The sequence below is a fragment of the Brienomyrus brachyistius genome, chromosome 20 (genome assembly GCF_023856365.1).
Source record: "Brienomyrus brachyistius isolate T26 chromosome 20, BBRACH_0.4, whole genome shotgun sequence".
NCBI classification, from domain to species: Eukaryota; Metazoa; Chordata; class Actinopteri; order Osteoglossiformes; family Mormyridae; genus Brienomyrus; species Brienomyrus brachyistius.
In genome coordinates, this window is record NC_064552.1 from 2,808,492 (window position 1) to 2,830,665 (window position 22,174).

The 22,174-nt window shown below is 42.8% G+C and overlaps 1 protein-coding gene across 1 annotated transcript; it reads right to left on the reverse strand.

The window, feature by feature from the left end:
- Positions 1-1,334: 1,334 nt before the first annotated feature.
- timp2a (TIMP metallopeptidase inhibitor 2a) lies at positions 1,335-17,501 on the reverse strand. Its single transcript, XM_048987480.1, has 5 exons — positions 17,080-17,501; positions 6,156-6,256; positions 5,676-5,784; positions 4,217-4,341; positions 1,335-3,991 (listed from the first exon to the last, which is right to left on the reverse strand). The coding sequence occupies exons 1-5, from the start codon at positions 17,207-17,209 to the stop codon at positions 3,794-3,796; spliced, it is 663 nt and encodes a 220-aa protein (XP_048843437.1). The 5' UTR covers positions 17,210-17,501; the 3' UTR covers positions 1,335-3,793.
- Between the last annotated feature and the right edge of the window lie 4,673 nt (positions 17,502-22,174).

Below are 22,174 nucleotides of genomic sequence, written 5' to 3' on the forward strand. Positions count from 1 at the left end.
TTGACGTTTACAAAACATATTTAAAGGTTTCGCATCAAAAAGCGGCACGCAAGTGCGCGCAGGGCAGGCCGGATGGCGCGAAAAATACATGAAACAGTGAAGAAAGACGCCCAGGTAAGTCTGATTTTTCAATGTGACTTCATTTCTGTGGGAACTTAGGTTTTGTTCCAGGAATTTTTGTTTTTTTAGGTAAAAATTGGCTACCAGTTGTCTCCGAAGTGGTAGAATTAACGTTGTGTCGTTACCCCAAGTGGGACCCTATAATCATTTACATTTTCGCCAAAGCCTCTAACGTTTTGCCTTTATTAGTTATTTTCATTTTATTTTAAAGGTTTGGTATTCGCCTATTTTACCTAGTTGTATATGTGCCTGTGTGTCCGTCTACAGTGACAAATGCCGTCTGAGGGCCGCGGCCTGACCGCAACGGGCCAAAATGGCGGCCCTGCATAGGCGTGTTGATCATTTTTCCTCAGCCCCAAACAATCGTTAAAAAGACAGCTGTGTTCTCACCACGACCAGCGTTTTTTATGATAAAATAAAATACAGTACAGTTAACAGCGCAGGAAAACGCTGACATGCAAACGCCAGCTACATGTAGTGCCCTTAAAAAAGTATTTCAAATGCAGAAATTGCATAGTTGGCCATGGAGGCCTATATTACAGTATTAAGGGCTGAGGATTGCAAACACGAAATACTGCTGACTCCTAGCAACAGTTCCCTCCGGACAAAAAATCCACCTAAATAGGAATGAGGCTGAAACAGTATATTTACTAAAAACTCATGTTCCGATGCGAGATGCTTCTAAATTTAGGACTAATACCAAAGGCGGTACATACCAATTTAACAGCAAAATGGGTCAGTAGTGAAGGCGCTCTCTTTAAAGCTTCTGGTTCAGAGCCAACACTAATACTTCCCATTAAAAATAAATGGTAGCAAAATAATTAACTTAGTAAGAACACACTATAATGGTAAAAAAATAAATATGTATACATGTATTGGCAGTAGCTCTACCATTGTGGTTAATGTAATGTAATGTTAGATGTTACAGTAAAGTAAGACTGTAATTTGGCATTTTGGCCACACGGTGACACTGTCATCACACGTGAAGGAGAACGCTGCCGTTCGTGCATGAAAATGCCAGACTTGTCTTCTGAGAATACGAGTGTGTGGTTTTGATTGTTATTTCAGAAACTTTTGCTATGCATAGTGACCCGAGTTGGCGTCCTTGAAGAATCTTGTTTGAATGTACAACTGGTCATGGCTTGTACCTAAGAATGTCCACCATTAGCATGAGTCCAGCGTTGTGATTAGTGAATGACCAAAGCAATGCGCGGTGTAATTCTACATTTTTATTTGATAATACTGTATATTTTGTTCAATGACAGGATTTCCACGTATGAATTACACAAACAACAAACACATGCATAGTCTGGTTCTCATTATACAACGCTTCTCATGTGGTTCCAGCACAAGTCGCACCATACTTTTCCGTACTTCAACAAATTAATAATAGAAAATTACGTAGTAAAAACACGGCTCGACCAAGCTTTAAATTATGTCACCGTTTTCAAATTGTAATAGCATACATGAGTATAAAAATACCACATTAAATGTCTCTCTTTATATTATTATTTTAGGAGTATCTGGAGATTGAACTTGTGGAAACGAGTGATTCATAAGGTTTTGGTTAATATTAGTCTATTCAGAGTAATACCATGTTACCTGCTTATTTGGGAAGTATTCTCATTATACATGACATATGTGTAGCAAGAAAATTGTCACAAAGACATTTTCATTAAGGAAAACTATATGTTAGCTATACGATAACGAAAAACGCCCCAACTTTGTCAAAAAAAAAAGTCACGCGACATTTGCATCCATTAACTAGCCTACAACGACAGAGCAACGAGTTTGCCTAGCAGTTATCCAGAATATTTATGGACAGACTTGCACTACAAAAACCACAGAACATGCAGCGTTAACCCAACTTTAGCCCTGCTTCTTTATGTGTTACTAGCACGAGGGTATGGATGCATCTAAATGGGGAAAAGAAATCGACTAGGCCGTTACCTGGAGGTTAATATTAATGTAGACCCTTTCTTGCCCTACAGAAACCCTGAAAAAAACTGTTAATCCTTCACCAAGACTCAAGTAATTGTCCTTCCACTCAGCAACATCTAGTCAGGGACATTTGGGTTATTTAAGTCTCCATGCAGTGTCCCTCATTTGGAAGAGAAAATTGGAAGGAGTGCCATGCTATAATGGGTACAGCTGTCTTCAATAGGAAAAAAAAAGCTTAAAATCATTTAATATGAGATATATAGCCTTATATATCTGCCTTACCATCAGTCTAAAAATTGTACAAATATTCAGCAATCTGACACGGAAATCCATGATAGATAACAGAACATAAATCTCTCCTTTCAAATACCTTAATCACCATGGAACAAAATCTTACAAAAGTCAACTGGACTGCAATTTAAGAAAATACCTAAATTTTCTACATTTTTTGACATGGAAAAACAAAGGCGTAATATAAAATAGCAATAAAAAACAATAATAATAAAAAATGAAAATGTTATACCAGGAACTATAAAAGACTAAAAAAAAAAACAACATTAAGGAAGTACAGAAGAGGATCCGATCCTCCTTGTTTTACACAAATAAATCTTAGGCAGCGTCTCCCTGGCAAGTGCAAATCTAGGTCTACCCAAAAAATATGAATGAATTTAGAATAATAATAATACTTAAGACCGATGTCAAAATATTAAAAAAAAAAGGCATATGCATAGGTACTATACAGGAGCCAGGAAGACAAGGGCGTGGCAAATGGAACGGGCAGCCAATGACTTGAAGCACAATAACAAGTACCAACCCGAGGCATCTGCATAGACTGGTCCAGTGAGATGTCACTCATCTGCTCAGAGGTTAAAGGTTATAATCAAAGAGAACATTATCAGCATTCAGTTGAAACTTTGAGATAATGACGGTTAGGCTCTTTCGTTTGCATGCACTAGTGATACACCTATAGCAACTGAAAATGAATTCAGGGTTGTGTTTTAAGTGGTGCCACCACCATGAAATGATTTGGTTTTCTGGCAGAATGGGGCAAAATTAGTTCCTTCTTGGCTTTGGTTAGAATCTTAAATCTTCGGAAACCCTGGAATAACACTCCTTGAACGTTAACAAAGGAACTTACAAAGGAATATTTGAAGTTCTAATAGAAACTGAGAGACTGTCTGTTGGAAGCAGCCAGTTTAGGACTTAAGAACTGTGTATAGCTTTGGTGTAAAATATCACTTCCAATCTGTACAACTTGTTGAAAAGCAGAGTTATTTTTCCTTGAGCATTTTAGAAAGTAATGCCCCACCATTATTTCATACATCCAAACAGCACAGTTTACAGAAACTGAATGATATGTTAGGTCTGATTGATATCTGGGTGGCAATTGGTTAGTTAGACAGCAACGGCATTTAAGTGGCATGTGAAATGTAGGACACGATTTACAAATTTCATGGAATGTTTCAAGATCAGGCATAATTGGTAGAAAGAGAATCAAGCGCTACTTGGGGCAAGGGAAGTGCTCTCCTATCTCAGAGTCGTCTTCCTTTAAGAGGAAATGATATCATCACCAAACCAGTCTATGTGTGTGTCATATTTTTCTCACAATAAGTTTAATCATTATTTAATCTTAGCTTTTAACATCTTCACTGGTTTGTTTTCTAACTCAAAATGATCATTTTTGCAGAAATGTTTCGAACAGGTGGTGCAGTGGGTGGGAAAACACGTATGATTAGGGGTCCTCAATGTCCAGAAACTCTTTCTTGGGTGGGGCGATGCCGCGGTACCAGGCACAGGAGCCGTCGCTCCTCTTGATGCAGGCATAATGGCTGGCCTGCCGTCCGCTCACACTCTTCTCCATCACCCAGTCTGTCCACAGGCATTCCTCCGGGGCGGTGATGGTACAGGGGACAGCAGGGCAGCGGGTGATCTGGGATAACAAAACAGTTGTTTTTGTGTTGGCAGCACTGGCTATGATACAAATGAGCTTGTAACTGGAAAGATACTAACTCTAATACTACTATTATTAGTACTCTAATAATACTGAGAAACACCACAGTTGATCACAATACTGTTCAGTACTTTATGTAGAAGCAGTGTTGTGTCCGCACTTCAGGCCCCTTCTCAGCCTCACTGTAATACCCAGCCCCCTCACCTTACACCCACAGCCCATCTGGTAGCGCTGGCTCAAGCTCTTCTTCTGTGTGGGGGTCATAGAGTCCCAGGGCTCAATGAAATCACAGAGGGTCACATGCATCTTGCCACCAGCCTCTGCTTTGCCTATGGAAATAGAGGTGGAGGGTTACAAACCCTTAGATCAAAGAAGGACAGTGGAATGATGGGGATTGTTGTGTTTGTCTGATCAGCATTCTGACTTTTGGACTGAACTGAGCTTAGGGCTCAGTGTCTTACACCTGCATGGAGGTTTTCTTGATTGATTCTTCTGGCAGCTGAGTTTCATCCTTGTGGATGAGCACTGCAGGGGGATGAGGTGGCTGGGGAGTGATTTATGCGGTCTTGATGACCAAAGTTGTTAGTTGTGATTTGTTCAGCCATTCCGCCTGTGGATTTTTCCAACCTAACTACAGTTCTGAGGATTTCTGGATTCTTTTCTTCCTTGATGCACCCAGCTAATTTTTTTCTCTCATTTTCTGTTGTTGACGGTTTCTCTATTATTTCTGTACTTGTGTCGATGCAGGTGCAGAACATCTCTCTTACTTCTGAAAATCCTGCCTCAGGTAAACTTTTCTCCACATACCTGAACCTCATGTCGAACATTTATACTTGGGGCAATTCCGTTTCTTCATTAGTTTTATTTAGTCAATCTGTAATTGCTTTGAATACTACGGCAGAAATCTGTGTGCGTGTCTATTTTAGCACACATGCTCACACATCGTGTTGTCTACTCCCATTTTAGCTACTTACAGAAGAATTGCTACAGTGGCCACATCCCGCAGACTCTGTTCTACATTTGGCTATATCGTTAATTTTTAAATCCTAAATATTTTAGTGTGATCTTTTTCTAGTCTCGTTTAGCCCTACTCAAAGCACACAAAACGTTAAAAATGATTAATGCTATTTGGTTATTACGTACTGTATTATGTAAAATATAAAGCAACGGGGTAATTTTAGTTATAGCAGCAATTATTTTGACATACAGGAATCACAATAAGTGAAATAAGTTTAATTGGTGACAAAGACAGGCTAGGCTAAATGGGACATGTCTGTGGCTGACCTCGCATTATTGCACGAGTCCATCAAACCTAAATCTCTTCTCTGAAGATGTATTTGCTTTGCAGTAATGCTGTGGTGATATTCAAGTTTTGATTTGCAATACTGCCAGACAACTGCATTCTCATTCACTTTTAATATGAAGCGTTTCCACACAAATGATCCTTTCTTTATTTAGAGCCTCATCTTGCACATGCTGTCTACCTTCGGCCATATTGTTGCATAATCGAGAAGGAATTTTTTAATTGGTGCTTTTTAATAATCAAGTAATTGAGCTTAATTATGTAATCCTGGCAGCTCTACTACACGACAACACCACTGCTATGTCAGTCTTTATACTGTGCCGTCCTAACATTTGGTGCTGCCTGTGGTCAGACTCCTACCTGCAATGAGGTACTCTTTTTTCCCGTTGGGCTCCAGAGTGACCCCACATACCGCAGACGAAGGGGCAGTAAATACAGCCTCAATGTCTACATCTGGACCTTTGAACATCTGTTAGAAACAGGTGGAGAGTGTTTTTTTCACTTTTATCTAGTAAGCCTTTTTTAGTCATTTATGTAACTGATTTTTTTTAAATTAAGCAAATCAGGTTAAGTACAGCATGCAATATTTGTGTCCAGTAACCATTAATGATAAAATCAGTAAACATTTGTTGACAGCAATATAATTAACTGCCCTGCTGCTTACTGCCCCTACTGGTTTTACCTTCAGTGAAATGGGGAATTGTCAAATAAATAGGAATTCACAGGAAGGCTTTTGACAAGAACTGAGCAGTGCGTTAGATGCTACATATCGAATAGCTGATATACCGTTTTGTAGTTTTCGTGCACACCAGCTGCATTTGTTGGACACTTGGAGCTTACCTTGATCTGTTTGATGTCATACTGAATCCGCTTGATCGGATTACCGTAGATGTCATTCCCGGAGTCCACCTCCTTCCTCCCAACCACCTTCGCCCGGATCACTGCCAAGGGGAAAATGTGCATGAACGGCATTAAAAACCCAGACACTGGTTAGACGAAACAGGTAAAAAGGGTCATCTTACTGAAGAACACAAATAATTCTGCTGCTTTCTTTCCTGGTAACACTTTATAATATTAGCTGCAGTGTCTTTTTACTTACTCGAGTCTCCTGAGAGCTGACTGATGGTATGTCTGATCTATACATTTGCCCTGCTGAATTTCAGTGTGATTGAGACTGGATAGGGGCAAGGTGGGAACAGCAACCGTAGTAAGCACTAAATCCCAAGCCCGTAGCTCCCAGTTAAATTAAATTATTGGCTAACAAGGTTTCTTCAGGATTAGCCAGGTAATTTTTTTCACCAAGTGCTATTCAGTAAACACACTAGAAGTATCAAGGATTTCCTTCCTTGACCTGCCACAAAGTGGGAGCCGTAGGGAACATGTTGTTCGTGGGATAGCTTGTTCCAAACAGGACAAAGCAATGGACAGATTGGTTGGAGGATCCAAGCAGATGAGGAAGGAAAGTGAAAGACAAAAAAAGATCAAAACGGGGCACAAAGAACAAAAGGAACAAGAGAGGAAGAGAGAACCTAAAGCATGCTACTGCTGTCCCACACACGTCTTCCAGTGGACCCTGACTTCAGGCCGATGGGGTCAAATGTTAAAATGGAAGCAGTTTCTAGCAGTGCTACTTGAAGTACTCTGTGTCATAAGTAGAATGTGGAGAGGCTTAGCATGGAAAATATGAGCCTGGAAATATTACATACAGTGGTATAAAATAAGCGAAAGGGGGTAAGAAATTGCTAGCATACAGGCTCAGCTGGTGGAACAGTCAACGTTTCTCAGACTAGAGTCCACTTTACGGCCTGGTTTGGTAGCTTCACCACGCTTAACAATGACCCCCCAATCTAAGTCACACACATTTTGCCGGTTTGCACACAAGCAGTCCAGTTACGTCACAGAACCCATAGGTACACTTGCAGTACTACCTTAACCTCACGTGCTTTTAATAATAATCATCATGTATGACACATAGCTGAAGAAACAAAGGATTAAAATATATCATGCGCGCAGCCCATCGTTGTATTTTGTCTGACAGTGGCATCGCACATCCTGCCGCAGAGCCATTAAAAAAAGTCCGACATGGCTTTGCTCAGACACAGTAATTGTCGCTGAGCAAAGCCGGCCAGTATTTCCACATCCCTGGACTATCTGGGACTTCTAATAGCTTTTCCTGAGTTAGCAGAATATTCTTTCTTAAAGAGGCACAGATTCCCCCCCCCCCCTCTTTTAAGTAGGTCATGTGAAATATGTTCCACTAAACTCTATCACACATAAGGATTGTGAATGCATTGAGACACATAGCGGAAAATGGTCAAGGAAGTGAAAAATGAGTAATCAAGTAAGTTGATTTTTTTTTTTACTATACCAACCCAAAGAATGAGGATGGGACACAGGAAATGTTGCTGCAACATCTAAGGCAAGACTGTGGGGAAGTGGTTCAAGATTTCATTATTTCAGTTTTTTGTTGATGTTGTTTTCCATCTATCTTGCGTGGTGACAAAGTTACCCAGTTACAAAGTGAACTGGTTCCACAGAAGGGAACATTTCCACAGGAAAACAGCAGCCAGCTGAAGGCCAGTTCTGAGTCTGACCTGAAGGCAGCATGTTGTGATCTAGGCCGGGCAGCGCAGTTTGAGTAACTGAGTAACAGATTACAAATCAACAAGCAACTAGGGTCAGATGTCAGACTAGATTAAAAACAGGACCTACTTACAAATGCAGTAAGAGAACCCAACTACCTGCCATCACCATCATTGTTGAACCTTTACACTCATTACAAAATAAAAGACTCTCAAACTACACAAGCATGTAGACACTGAGCAAAGTTTACGTTTGGGGAAAATGATCAAATACACAAATATGTAAATTAAAAATCTAAAAAATCCAAAGTATGATGCATTTAAACATACCTTAGTGGGAGCCATGATAGTACAGTGCTAATTATGTCAGTACGCGCACACTCCCATTTCTACCATACCATTCCAACATGACTGGAGTGAGAATGGAGACATTAGGCCCCAAGCATGCTAACAGATAATGTACTCAACATCCATCCATCTTCTGTAACTGCTTATTTAGTAGAGAGTGATGCAGTGTGATTTGTCAGTTTATTCCCCCCCCCTTTGCAATGTACAGTGCACATGAATGAATATGCAGCATGTGTTTAGATATCTTAAAAATTACTTACACCTAGTTAGTTATTAAATGTCACAGCACCACTACCATCACAAGTGTGTAAAGGTGATATTTCACGAATGAAGACTTCTGTCCTAAGGGTTACCTAGCAGGAATAACGGGGCACCAGGGAGTGGTCCAGTGGCCCCATTTTCCAACAGCCTGATCACTGGAAAATCCTCTGTGTGTTGTACACAATGAGAAAGTGCAGTTGTGTGGCTCCTATTATGGATTATCATTGTGGTTTACCACACACGGCTGTGCAGTTCACCTGACCACATCCACTGGGATTAAACTGTAACAGGAAGCATTTTTATCATGGTCAGCAAGACAGACATATATATGGAAAATGGATTTAGGGAACTACAAGACATGACTTGTTACAGGAGAGAGTAACCTAATTTTGAATTTGGTGAAGGGAAATACTGATATCTGTGGCAGTGTAGAGATTGGTATAAGGGAGAATCCTTTAAAATTTGTTTAAAGACACCGTGTATATAACCAACTGCCCTAGAGAGAGAGAGGTGATAAAACTGCAGGCCTCAGTCTAAACTCAGTCTGAGTTATTTTATTTTTTTTAAATTTTCAGGACCATTTCACTACTAGGACATTTACTTGGTAGATGCTTTTGTCCAAAGCAACATGCATGTGAGGATCAGAGACAAAGGTCAGCCAGTGTCCTGGGAGCAATTGGGGTTAAGGGCTTCGCCGAGTGAGAGAAAGATTTGCTCAGTTTTACTTTCCCACTTGCCCTGAATCCAAAGTGAGGCCATAGCGTGTAAATATTGGCAAACAAGTTAAATGAGTCATTCGCTTAAACAACTACGATACACAAGTTTCAGTTTGTAGGAAGAACCAGATTTCCTAACTTCAAGAACTCTTCAGACAACTCTCTCTCTCTTTTTTTTTTAACTAAAAACTGACGGGTGTTTCACCACTAACAGCTGTAGCAGCCCATGTCTGTGTCTGATGCCGAGGGAAAGTTACAAGTGTCATTCTCAGAGAATAACAGTAACCACATTCTGGCACAAACTCTTGGGAACAAGGGTGATTGGGCCTTGCCAGCAGACCCCGTCTTCTGCTCGAAATAGGCCTCCTCAGGAGACCCAAACACTGCAGAGGCAGTGTCCCGGTGGATGTCAGCAAAATCCTAAACCCCTGCAAGTTTGTGCAGTTGCTTTTGTTTTGGGAACTCTGACCATGGGGGTTCTGGGATCACTGGCATGTGGGACTCTGATGCTGGGGAGGGGGCAGCAGGGGCAGTGGTGTTAGAACCCTAGCTTCACCCAGGGGGCTCCAGGCGGTGTCTCAGAGTATCATGTGCTGCTGTACACTTTGAAGAAATACCTTTGCAAAGCAATCCAGCTGTATAAAAAAAAAGCTGCACTGCAAGACATGTAGTTCTAGAAAAAAAAGAAGCTCGTTTTCATTCTCCAACAAACTTTTTCCGGAAGTTGTGCTCGTTTATCACGATCGTTCACTTTCTCCTGTGTCCTTTAGGACCTCGACTTGGTCAGTGATGCAGCGTTCATGCTGTAACTCACAAGTGCAGCCCCCCCACCCAAAGCACAAAATGAGTGACGATATACCACACTGAAGGTGTGTTTAGACCACTGTACACTCCACACTGTACGTGACTGTCCTTCCATCCATCTTCCATATTGCTTATCCAGCACTGCGGCGTGGAAGGCTAACCTCGGAAACACAGGGCTTAAGGCAGGAGACACTCCGGATGCCAGGTATACACGATTATCTTAAGTAAATATTCATCATGAAACCATAAAACTGCTGTAAATTACTTAGGTGGCTATCACATTTACTGATGACCTGTGTCCAATTGTACAGTATTAATGCAATTCAGCTACTCCCAAAAATGCAGCACCCCCTCATGAGACCTGAGTCAGTGACATGCAGGTCAGTATTTTTAACCAGTAGAGATACTGGCTGAATTAATATAGTACCTGAATACTAAATGGCAAAACAAATGAAAATAATAACAAAAATATTACAGAATTTCAGTATGTTGTAATGAGAAGAGTAAAATACCGACTCTAAAACTGTGTTTTTTGTACACTAGAGCTCCTAGCCAAAAACCGATTTGTGTGGGCCTATGGTTCTGCTTCCTAGTTCAAGGACAGTCCAGAGCAGTTAATTAATTTCACTTCCAGCTGACACACCCACTGTATTAGCCGTAAAGGACGGAGTAGAGGAGGATAAACATCCACAGCAGTGTGTGATCTCGCGTTCCGTATATCTGAGCTCATGAGCTGTGGTAATGGGGTCTCCTGGTGTAGGCGTGCCAGTCGCCAACCACAGCGACTCGTCACTGCACTGCAGTGGCCATCTGTCTGGAAATGGGGAAAAACAACGTCTGGGAGCAATAGAGAGGTGGGGCTGGCAGGGCTTTCCGTCCCGAGTTCCCTAGTGAAAATGCACCTTCGCACATTGGTGGGTGGGCCTGAGCCACGGCGGATTCCCGAAGCCAGAGGTTCTACAGGTCGTCTCCCTACGCGCAGAGGCCCATGCAGGTTTATAACCTCGTCCTCCGCATGCACACCCTGCACATCCTCTACAGCCAATGAACAAAAAATGAGAGTTAAACCCTGCAGCTGTATGCTAGCTCTACTGTTGATGAACCCCCCTCATCTCCAGACAGACAGCAGATGGAATCCCTGCCACTTCCTCTACCCTGAATACTTCGTCTAACAGGCCTGCAACCTGCCCTTCCTGCTGCCCGGGGGCCCTGTGTGATGTGGCTGCTCTTAGCCAGGGTCTGTCTGGATACCGGGTGTGCTTTTGGATTTGGAACGGACATATCCTGGACTTCATTTATCTGTTTGCTTGTTTATTTTCCTGGAGCTAACAGTCTCCTTCAGAATTTCTGCATAAGGTCAGCCAATAAGCTTGCTGGAGTGAACACACAGCCCAGTTGGCGTGGTGTCAATACCTGGTCCCCCACCTCCATTTGCCCTGGCTCTTTTCCTCTTTATAGAGAGAGAGAGAGAGAGAGAGAGAGAGGTGATAAAACTGCAGGCCTCAGTCTAAACTCAGTCTGAGTTATTTTATTTTTTTTAAGTTTTCAGGACCATTTCACTACTAGGACATTTACTTGGTAGATGCTTTTGTCCAAAGCAACATGCATGTGAGGATCAGAGACAAAGGTCAGCCAGTGTCCTGGGAGCAATTGGGGTTAAGGGCCTCGCCGAGTGCTGAAATCACTCAGCCACCAGCAGCATCTGACAGCCCTTTGATCACGGGCACAGAGCCCACAGCTGTGGAGCTGCACCCTGTACCCTGTACGTGCAGCACATACAAATATATTGTTTATATATCATATATGTCATGTGACTAAAATCACTGATCTACACTGATCACTACAGTTTGTGCCGACAATAACAGCTGCTCATCCCTGTTCCCTGTTTGAAGCCTTGAATCCACACTATGTTCTTCATTGTAAAATGTAGTATAATATTATCATGCTCACTGTAATCCAGAATGTGATGTGGTGGTCGGAGATGTGTAGGTTTGTGTAGCATTAGCTTTGTAAAGCCAAGGGGCTGCCGTCTCTTTCTCCTATATTAAAAACAAGCCCGGTACTCCATGAAGATTAGCCTCATTCTGCTTTCACTCCGATTTTTCTAAAGCTTTTGTAAAAGTAATACTGCGTAACACCTGAACAAATTTTCTTGACCTTCACCGATCATATATCTTCCTGTCAAATCTCAGCTATTTCCCAGCTGCCCCTCCGCTACGTCTCATTTCCAGGTCCTTTTAAGCTGTCCATGTGAACTATCAGCTTATTTTTGTGGGAAGCTGAAACAGCAAATATTTTTTTTGTGATGCAAGTATGATGAAAACAGTGGTGGAGAGAGGATGCACCATTCATATAAAATCCATCACCCCGTTACTGTTAGAATACCGTTAAACTGTTCCCACTAATAGAGGGGCAGGAGGTGCTGACAGAAGTGCGTGATCAACAGTGGCAGTTAGAGTGAAAAACAAGCAGTGACTATTGCCTTCCGTTTATAGGCATCCAGTATTGGGCCATCAGCAGTCCCCACAAGGGCTAGCCGGGCTCAGCAGCAACCCCCCCTGCTCCCCCTGAAGGTTTTCTCTGCATTTTCTGTTTTGTATTTGGTTCAAGAGCTGATTTGTAGGTTAAAGTATAAGTTAATAAACTAAACAGATTTATGTGGTGGGTAGCTTGGTAACATTATCTGACATTTAACTCCATATTACCACAACCACTTCACCCTGACTCAGTTTTGTAACACATCAGTTCCCATTTTCCTTACCTTACACCAACAGAGAAAATTATTGCAGCACTTGTAAAATCTGTGTAGAAATCCTCACCATAAAAACAATATGTTACTGCAGTATTGGCAAAGGATAACTTTCTGTGCCTCCGTTGCTGCCTTGCACAACCGTGTTACAAGATCAGAGTCACGCATCTTGCAGGAGTGGAGAGGAAAGAGGAAAAATAAATTGTATAGCATCAGGAAGCGATTTGCATAAACCTTTTGACTATCCTACAGGAAACAACCGACTGATAACTTAACCACTAGGAAAAATAACCCTCAAACTCCTTCTTCCAATAGTCCCCTTCAAATCCAAGAGTAAAAATGACTGCCATAGGGTCTTTATAGGGACGTTATATGTGCTGTAGTCTTTAGCAATTTAAACTGCAAGGAACCAGTTTTAATGTCAGTTCAGTACTCAAGCTTTGGTTCAGAACCCAAAAGTACGTATAGTTTAACTCCAGTTAAGTTAAGTTAAGTTAAGTTAAATACCAAGAACTTTAATTTCGAGTTTTGTGAGGTGATGACTAAATGAATTTTCTGGTTTATCACACCAAAAAACATATTAATATGCAGAATGAAAACACCCCCCCCCCATTCAGAAAGGTATATGTTTCATAATTACAATCATATTTCCCCCACTACCTACAGCAGAGTTCCATTGATGAATTCAGATATCATGCTCATGCCACAGCAGGTCGCATGTAGAGTATGTACACGTGTGATTCCGAAAAGGGGTGAAGTTACAGCACTACGATAATAATTTGATTCACTCATTATCTGAAGGGGCTACTGAAGGTATTGTTCATTTCCTAAAAGCTTGGTGATTGGCATTGGCTCACCATAGCATGTACTAAGCTCACACTTAGGACATAAAGTGTTTCTTTAGAATTCTATCAAATTAGGCATCAGAGACTCAGAGAAAAAAAAATTGTAAAATCTAAGAAACAAAAACTCTATACTATGTTTTAAATATTAATTAGATATATTAGTTGACTTAAGCTGAATGTTTTACTGCTATGTTGACTTCTGCATATACCAAGACTGCATTAACAGATTCTGACACTCATAAGAACATTGGGAATGACACTGCTGGTGAATTTCAGTGTCAGAGAACCAGGGTGCTGAATCAAAGCCAATTGGTACAAAGAAAAGAAATAATAGATTATACTGTAGCATCCCACATGAGCTTGTAACCAGAAGGTTGTTAGATCAAAATGCTGAACCTGAAATTCTTCCTTAAAATACCCAGCTGTGTAAACAGCAAGGTTGTAAGCTGCGATGGATGAAAGAGTCAGCTATGTGACTAAGTAATAATAAGCCAGATGGGAGGAGCTTCTCACACCATTTGGAGAATACCATACATATTTCTTAAAGGTCCTCTGCATTTTATTGCTTTTCCGCTTGTGTGTATCCAGAACTGAACCAGACGTCATACTGGGCCAGATGGTTCTGTAATCTGCTGGGAAGTTGGATTCCGATTGAATTCCACTCCCAATAAGTAATTTAAACTATAAAAAAATTAAAGGGGAGGGGAAGAGCCACGGGCTCCTGTGGAACTCTGGGGAAGCGGGGGACTCGAATTCCGCCATTCATGCCAGCATCTGGATTAATGCTGTCCCATTTAATTAATCCTAAACTGGGCGGGAATGTCCCGTGGGACCTGTTGCAGCATTCCTGTCATACTTCAGGCCTGATGACTGGCACCGCCCTTTTACTCGAGAGCTGGCCGGCTTTTCCGAAGTCCCTTCCAAGCAGGAGAACCTGGAACGTCGAGCCCCCGGCATGCAGACCACCGCCAAATCTCTCTCTCGCTCCGTTTCTCCTGCTGCCGCATGCCACGTACACACCAGGCACGACTGGCCCCCCCGTGCCATGGAATCCTGCCTTGGCGAGGGCTCTGAGAGGAACAGTTGTCTTCACAGAGGGCCTGTCCAAGATGCACTCACCCACATCACAGATAGGCCAGGCCTCAACCCAAGGCTCATACTTGGCATCATTCACCCTGGTCATCACTTGAAAGAAATGTGTAAATGTTTGCCTCTCACTGTAAACGTTACCCCCCCCCCCCCCCAGTATTATAGAACTCAGATGCTTATAGCCACTTCTAGTCTTTAAGAAAGCTGCTAAAATCGGTTTCTGTAATTCTTGTCCCTGGCTACCCCGCCCACTTTTCACTGCTGGCATCGTAACACTTAAGTGTGGATGAGAGCTAGCAGCTGCATGCCATGGAGGATAAAGCCACTGGCTCGTTAATTAACCATCAAAGCCAATTGATGTAGCCACAAGAACACATGGTACATTGGAAGTGGGAGCTGAGACGTGCATCTCAGTCTGTGCACTTTAGTGCCCGGCGCTGTTTTCTGTTTTCCTAACAAACGTTATCGAATCTATGCTTACCATTGTTTTAGAAGGAAAGAAAAGTAATTACATTTGATTTTGCTGTAGTTTGCTTGCTAATCTTTTTTTTCTAGACAAAAACATCGTTTAAACATATATCTCTCTTCCTGCATGGAAACCAGAATTTATATAAACAAAGTGTTGTACTTTTAAATGGGTACCTATCAAAATCGCCTCAAACGTAATATTATACAAGCCACGCAGCGTTGACTTTGATATGTTAAGATGATTCTGTTCAAATAATCACAGTGCAACCAAGTTGAAATGTTGATTCTATTGAGGTTGCATTATTGCGTGCTAAATGACGGCGATGCGCATCACCGCCCACTGGCGCTCCGACGTCGCCAATGACCTGTTACACTGGGGTTATTAAGGACCACAAGGTAATGGAGCTCAGCTTGGCGGCGCTCGCTCTCGGCCTCGCTTTACTAGGCTCCTGCGGTGCCACGGTTCCAGTTATTTCAAACAATGAAAGTCCAATATTATAAGCCGAAGTTCTCAATGACGAAAAACGGCTCATATTTTTCCTTTCTCGCAAAGCCGTCAGTGGCTGATGCTGGGGAAACGCACTGTGAATCCAATTTGTCTACATGAAACAACCATTTTCTGGAAGTTAGTTTAACTTCGCCTGGGAAAACGGCGATGGAATTTCAGAGCCATTACACTTTTACGGGCACGTTTGAGCCTGTTTTCCTTTAAGTGGTCTCCTCCCGTTTGGACGTCCCGAGGAGAACAAGTCGCAAGAAATTGCTCCGGGTAGCATCAAAAGCAGGAAATCAAACTGAAATTTCGCATCTTCTGATAAGGCGGGGAGTAAAGGCGGACAGAGTAAAAGAAAATGTGACCGTCCCACTTACAGTAAGGCGCGACATACAGCGCAATACATAGTTTTAAATGTAATATGAACTGAAAAACGTTTCACACATTAACATTTTTTGTCCATTAATCATGGCAAGCCGCTTCGCATGAGTATATTGTACTTGAAACTCAAACGAAGGCCACAGAGATGAATTACGAGGAAAACCTTCTTGACAAAATTATAGTAATATGCTCAGAATAATAATGGTATATTTGTTGACTTCCCCACTCCATCCATTTGAGTGTGCGCGTCTTCATGTTGCGATGAAATTAATACTCGTCGACAGACATTTTCTTTTAAGGGAAGACAACCTGGGGATTTAAAAAATCACATTCCTGTCTTCAGTGGACTTGCAACATGAACCCAACAGTTTATAAGGAGGGGGGGAGTGATCGCGATGCGGCCATCCAGTGCCAGATCTTTCAGGTATTTGAGGGGACTCGGCACATACTGCGATACCTGCCTGTCACCGTCACTCATCCTCTTATTTTGCTTACCACCGTGCTCTATTGATAGAAATGTAAACGCGGCAATTAACCAATTACCAAGTCACTTTTGTTTTTCTATTGCTTATCGCTGGGTGTACTTTGCGCGAGATTCTATACCGCGCTTTTTAATGTATTTGTTTTGTCCCACTTGGGCTGCATCTGTACAGCTGTGGCTGTTACCTGCTAACGAGTGGCTGAATAACTAAATTATCTTAAACAAAGAAGCCAATCGTAAACCACAACACTATATATATAAGGCTTTAAGTTTCAATTGAAATATTCATTTAGCTTTCAAGTGTGTTTACATAAGCGCGGGTCATTCTGCTGTCACTTCTGAACGCAGTCAAACTCAACAATGTGATGTTTATGCCTTGAGGAGGAGAACAGCGTGCTTCTCATGATTTCAATAAAAATGCAGCTGTACGCATAACGCACCAGAAGCCAGCGAGACCGAAGGCGGGCGTTGAAACATTACCAACATAGTCTACAGTAAAAAGAAATAGCGGCTGCACTACGTCACCTAAATGTGCGAGGTTACTTACCTACATCTGCATTACAAAAAGCCTGTTGAGGATGCACCGGAGAGCAGCTGCAGGCTTCTGCGATTTCCTCCACCCGCCACAGGAGCAACACCACCAGAGTAGCGAAGAAGCTGCTTATTGTACAAGTCATGTTTTCCACGTAGCTGTACTTTAATGCTGTTGCTGCCGAAGACGTAGCTAGCTGTAGATCTCAGAAAATAAACCTGAACGACGTCTTCGCAATAACGCAGAAATGGGTCGAAGTTACAGCGCTCCGAGTGGCTTCTTTATTTCTCCGCGGCGGCCGAAAATAACGCGCTAAGCAAACCCACCAGGACGGATCTGTCCGGATAAACACAGCCTAATCTCGTGTTTGAGCCGGAGACGTCTGCTTTCACTGCCTTCTAGGGGTCTGTTTTTCTTTTCGCCTAGATCGGGCTCATTTTATGGCTTGCTCTCTGGGCTCCTCCCCTACCCTTAAAAGAGGACCACGGTGACTTGTGTGTCAGTGAACACTTGTTCGATATACGTGCGTTTTCACCCCATGATTAATCATAACCAAGGAAACAAACTCCCTTTATAACTAGCATCGGCAATACAGTGTCTCAGTAAGTTTTCCATTTAATTTGTATGTTGTGGATATTTCAAGCTACAAGGCCAATGATGTACTTTGTTAAAAAAAGAAAAGAAAGCTAGTATCAGTGCTTTCAGAATATGCAATGGGAGGTCAGGGGGTCAGCAGTTAGAATAAAGGTCACGAGTGGATCAGAGACCCCCCCCCCCCATTCATTAATTACACTGCAATCCAACAGAGTCTGCAATTTTTTTTGTGAATTTCCGGAGGAAGTACGCCATTTGCTGGTGTTTTGTGTAACCTTATAAGAAGTGACGGTAGTGTGTCTATATCAGGCAGGGGAGTGGGAATTTTTTGGCCAGGGTCAGGAACATCAAAGGATATGACATGTTCAAAAGTAATGAAAGGATATGCTCCTTCTTATTGTCAAAACTATGGTGAAACACAAAGCCACACATCTCTATTTCTAGACGAGTTTGCCCACCCCCACAGCACAAAGAATGGGGCCCTTTTAACAATGGTGACAGGGCGATTTTCTGAAAAACGTTGCTAAAATGCATCAAAATGTTCTTGAAGCACGGTTCGTCAGTTGACTTGATTTTGATCTCTGTAGTCAAACTTTCAGATGCAGGAGTATAGATGATCAGGAGAGTTTGAGATGCTTACACAGAAACACCAAGGAATTCAGGAGTTTCATTTAGTGGAAGGCAAGATATCCCAGTTTGCTTTCGTGCGCTTACTGGAGCCATTTGAGATTAACATGGGGTTTCCGGCAGTTTCTCTGATTTTGTAGCTAGGCTGCTCCTGGAGGCATCTGCCCTGAGAGGTGAGGAAGCTGGAAGATCTTCTTTCTGCATGGGGAGGAGATCTTGGACTCTGTATCTCCCAGTCTGATCTTGGAGTTGCCTGAAGCTGTTAGGGAACCTGTCAGACCCAGTGGCTTTGAAAAGTCCATCAGCCTTGGAGATATAGAGCAGTAATCTAACCCTGACATGGGAAGCGTCACAGAGACACAACCAGGAAGGCAAACTTCAAATTGTTTGGCGCTTTCTAAGCTCATTAACCCTGTATGTTTCTCGGTAATGGCGTCCTAAACTTGGATCAAATGCATGGCCTCTGGGCTGGTTAATCAAGCCTAGTCTTTTTCTGAAGCCTGATTGGTTTGTCTATCTTCCACAGATTGTAATTCATAACAGGTATAAGGCATCAGAAGGAAGGGAAACTGGGGCAAATTGCCCTTTTTATAAGTCTCTTTAGTAATGAAATGGAATTTTATCCTGTGTTGACGAAGACAGTAAAACAATTATGAAAATAATTAGTCTCGAATTTTTTTTTTTTTAACTCTGATTCCCCTCTTTGGAAATTACCTTAGAATCCTTCTGGTCAAACGTTCAGTTCCTTAGTCACAGGAAGGGCAGCTGAAAACTGAATCTTTAACCCCATCTTCAGTAACTGCTGTACGTCATGCGAGGAGCTTCTCTTTTGACACAATAGTGTCAGGACTTTCTTTTGGCTTGAGTAATCTGGGCAGGGTGCGCTGCGTAGATCACCTGCTAGATGAACTCTACAACAAATGGCCGGATGAGCTACAGGCCCTGCCGCTTGATGTTGCTAAACCCTTCAGGCAGACAGTGTGATAATCACTTTGTTTAACAAATTATTGTGACCAGATAAGCTGCTAGGCTACAATCTCTTGTTCTGTCTAACAGAAATGTCCTTCAAACTTTGTATATCAGTTTGGTATGAAACGTGCAGATCTCACAGGTCATCCGCTAGGAAATATTTCATGAAATGCAGCAGTGACTGATATCAAACCCTTGATTTGTCCATGAGTCTAACAGCACGGAAGGACAGTCCGGCCCTGTACAGCGGTAACAAGGCCTGCTGTGAGAGCTGCCAGATACTCGTGTTGCCTCTGGAACATATTTGTTTGTGTTTGGGGTGGAAAGCTAAATTTGTCAAGGCCACCCAAAACATAATTGACAGTATGTAAGAGAAGAAAAACACACATGCACACACACACAGTATTGTAAAAGAACAGAGGATGACCATTTTTCTCTCTTTGTCTTGGTCTGCCGTGATGTGTGTCCATTGAAAACTGTCAGAAGGACCAGCACTCAGCCAGTTAGAGTCTAAGAAGCCTCTTCTGGGGTCATTTGTCTGGATGGGAATAGGAGTTTCCCAACTCTTATGCACTATCTAACCTATGAGAGCCAGCAAAGCCTCTGGACACTAGAAGCCCCAAACCAGTCAGAGAGGAACTACAGGAACCGGGGGGATGGGTGTAGCTGTAAAGTGGTGGGAACGTTCCTGCTTGTTTTGTTCACCCGCTCTGGTATGACCTCTCTGATGGATGTAAGATCCTTAATCGGTCACATGTATGCCCAGTGACAGAAGCGAGGGAAAATGCAGGACATTTGCTGCTTTAAACCTGGGCTCCATTGAACAGGAACCATGTGGCCATGAACTAGTGGTTTAGCAACCTTGGAAAAAAACCGCCACACCTGGATGCCCTCCATGGAATGGCATCATGGGTAATTACCAAGGTATGACTGACCGCTCCAATTATATTTTTTCAAAGCCCATCCTTGCATCCACCCCCAGGAATTCATCAGATAGCCTATGATAAAGAGTTCCATCAGATAGTGTGGAAATGTCCAGACCAGTCACTGTGGTGGCTCAGCGGTGAGCTGGAATTGCTCCCCACCCGTGATGCAGCATTGTCCACACACAGATGGTCGTACCCCAGGGTTACACCAACACATCCTGTGGGACCGGGCCCACTGGCCACTACGGCTCTTATTTCCATGATACGTCCCCTCTGATCTCCGTGCAGTGTCATGGTGGCCGGAACCGCAGACCAATCAGCCCAATAAGGGCCACGCATGCCACGTCACATGATGTCAGTAGGTCTTGGGATGACTTTCAGCTGGTAGCACGCTGTACTTGTCACAGGCTGTTGAACATTAACTATATGACTGAAGGATCAGACTGTAGTTGGGTTTTCACATGTCGATGCCTCTGAACCAAATTTGAAATAAATTATTGTTTGGTTTCTCACTGTAACAATGTCTTAAAATTCTGACTGAATGAATACAATAAACAGCACAGCCTTTTGGGGGGTGGGGGGGTCCACATTCCTATCTATCTGCCTATAACTGCATGGCATGCAGGTTGTTCACTTCCAGGGGTCGCGTCACCTAGACTGGGGTCTGGGAGTGAACCTAGTCCCAGGATTCCTGGCTAGGAGTAGGCAGTGAAGGAGACACTGGTTCTCAAACAAGACTGCTGTGTGTGTGTGTGTGTGTGTGTGTGTGTGTGTCTGTGTCTGTGTCTGTGTGTCTGTGTGTGTCTGTGTGTGAGGAGCTGCCACACCAGTTATATGGCTGTGGTGATCGACTCAACTGGGAAACTATGCAGGAAATGTTTTATCTGAAGCCAGAAGAAATGTTTTTACCATTTGTGTGTTTTTTAACTGGGGTGGAGAAAGGGATTAAACAGCAACCGAGTCTGAGACACCCAGTGCTCACCAGCTGCTGTCAGTCATTCAGTCTGTCAGCGTTCGAACATCGAAGATGCTAAGCATTCCACATGCAGGTTAGACTCTTGGAAAAAGAAGCCCTGTTTTGTTGACTTTTTATTCTGAGCTAAATAGATTGCTGTTAAATTACTATAAATGCCTTATTGGGAAGCGGCGACAGATGGAATCATAATCACTAAGGTCTGTCCAGGTGGATCAGTGATGCAATGTCATGTGACATCAGTCAGTGCTCGCTGACTGAAGGAGGTGAGGGTTGGCCTGCGTGTCATTTTGGTCACGGTGACATTAACTGGAAACAGAGCCCTGGATACTGAAGAGAAGAATGTCTGTCTTTGCGAGATGGATAAGCATCATCACTCCACAACAGCAACTGGTGTATGACAACTGAAAGACTATTAACTTCGGAAACAAGAGTCCATTGCGGGAGTAAAAGCATTTTGCAAATTATAACTATTGCCATTGTGACGTGAGAGTTGTGCTGGAATGAAGGTGGATGAATGTTCTGGGCATTTCTGAGCAGGTCCACACACTGAGAATCACTGCGAGTCACTGAAAATTAGCTGGCTGCTGGTTTAGTGGCATTGCCCTTCAGCTACCACTGAAGTTATGAAGAAGAGAGAACTTCACTGTAATGTATCCTTGGGGTTTTCTTTGACTTTACGCTTTCAAGAGCATCCCAGCTGATGACTGTACAGGGGTACAGAAGGCTAAGTTTAAAAATATGGCTTTGAGGTTCCTCTTTCTGTCAGATTTGGTCCTCTGGGGTGTATGTGGGCATGTGTGTGTGTGCGGCCGTGCGAGTGTGTGTGGTGGGAGGGGGTATGAATCTGCGTATGTCTTGCTATAGACTGGTATTCCCTCCCCTATTTAGCAAAGGCTCTAGAATGATGGTGACCTTGTTCTGGATAAGTGGCTATGGAAAGTGACCAGATGACCAAGCGTGTTACGCTGCTATGCTGCATTATAAGGAGCTACGGAAAACAGCAGAAAAACCCAGACTA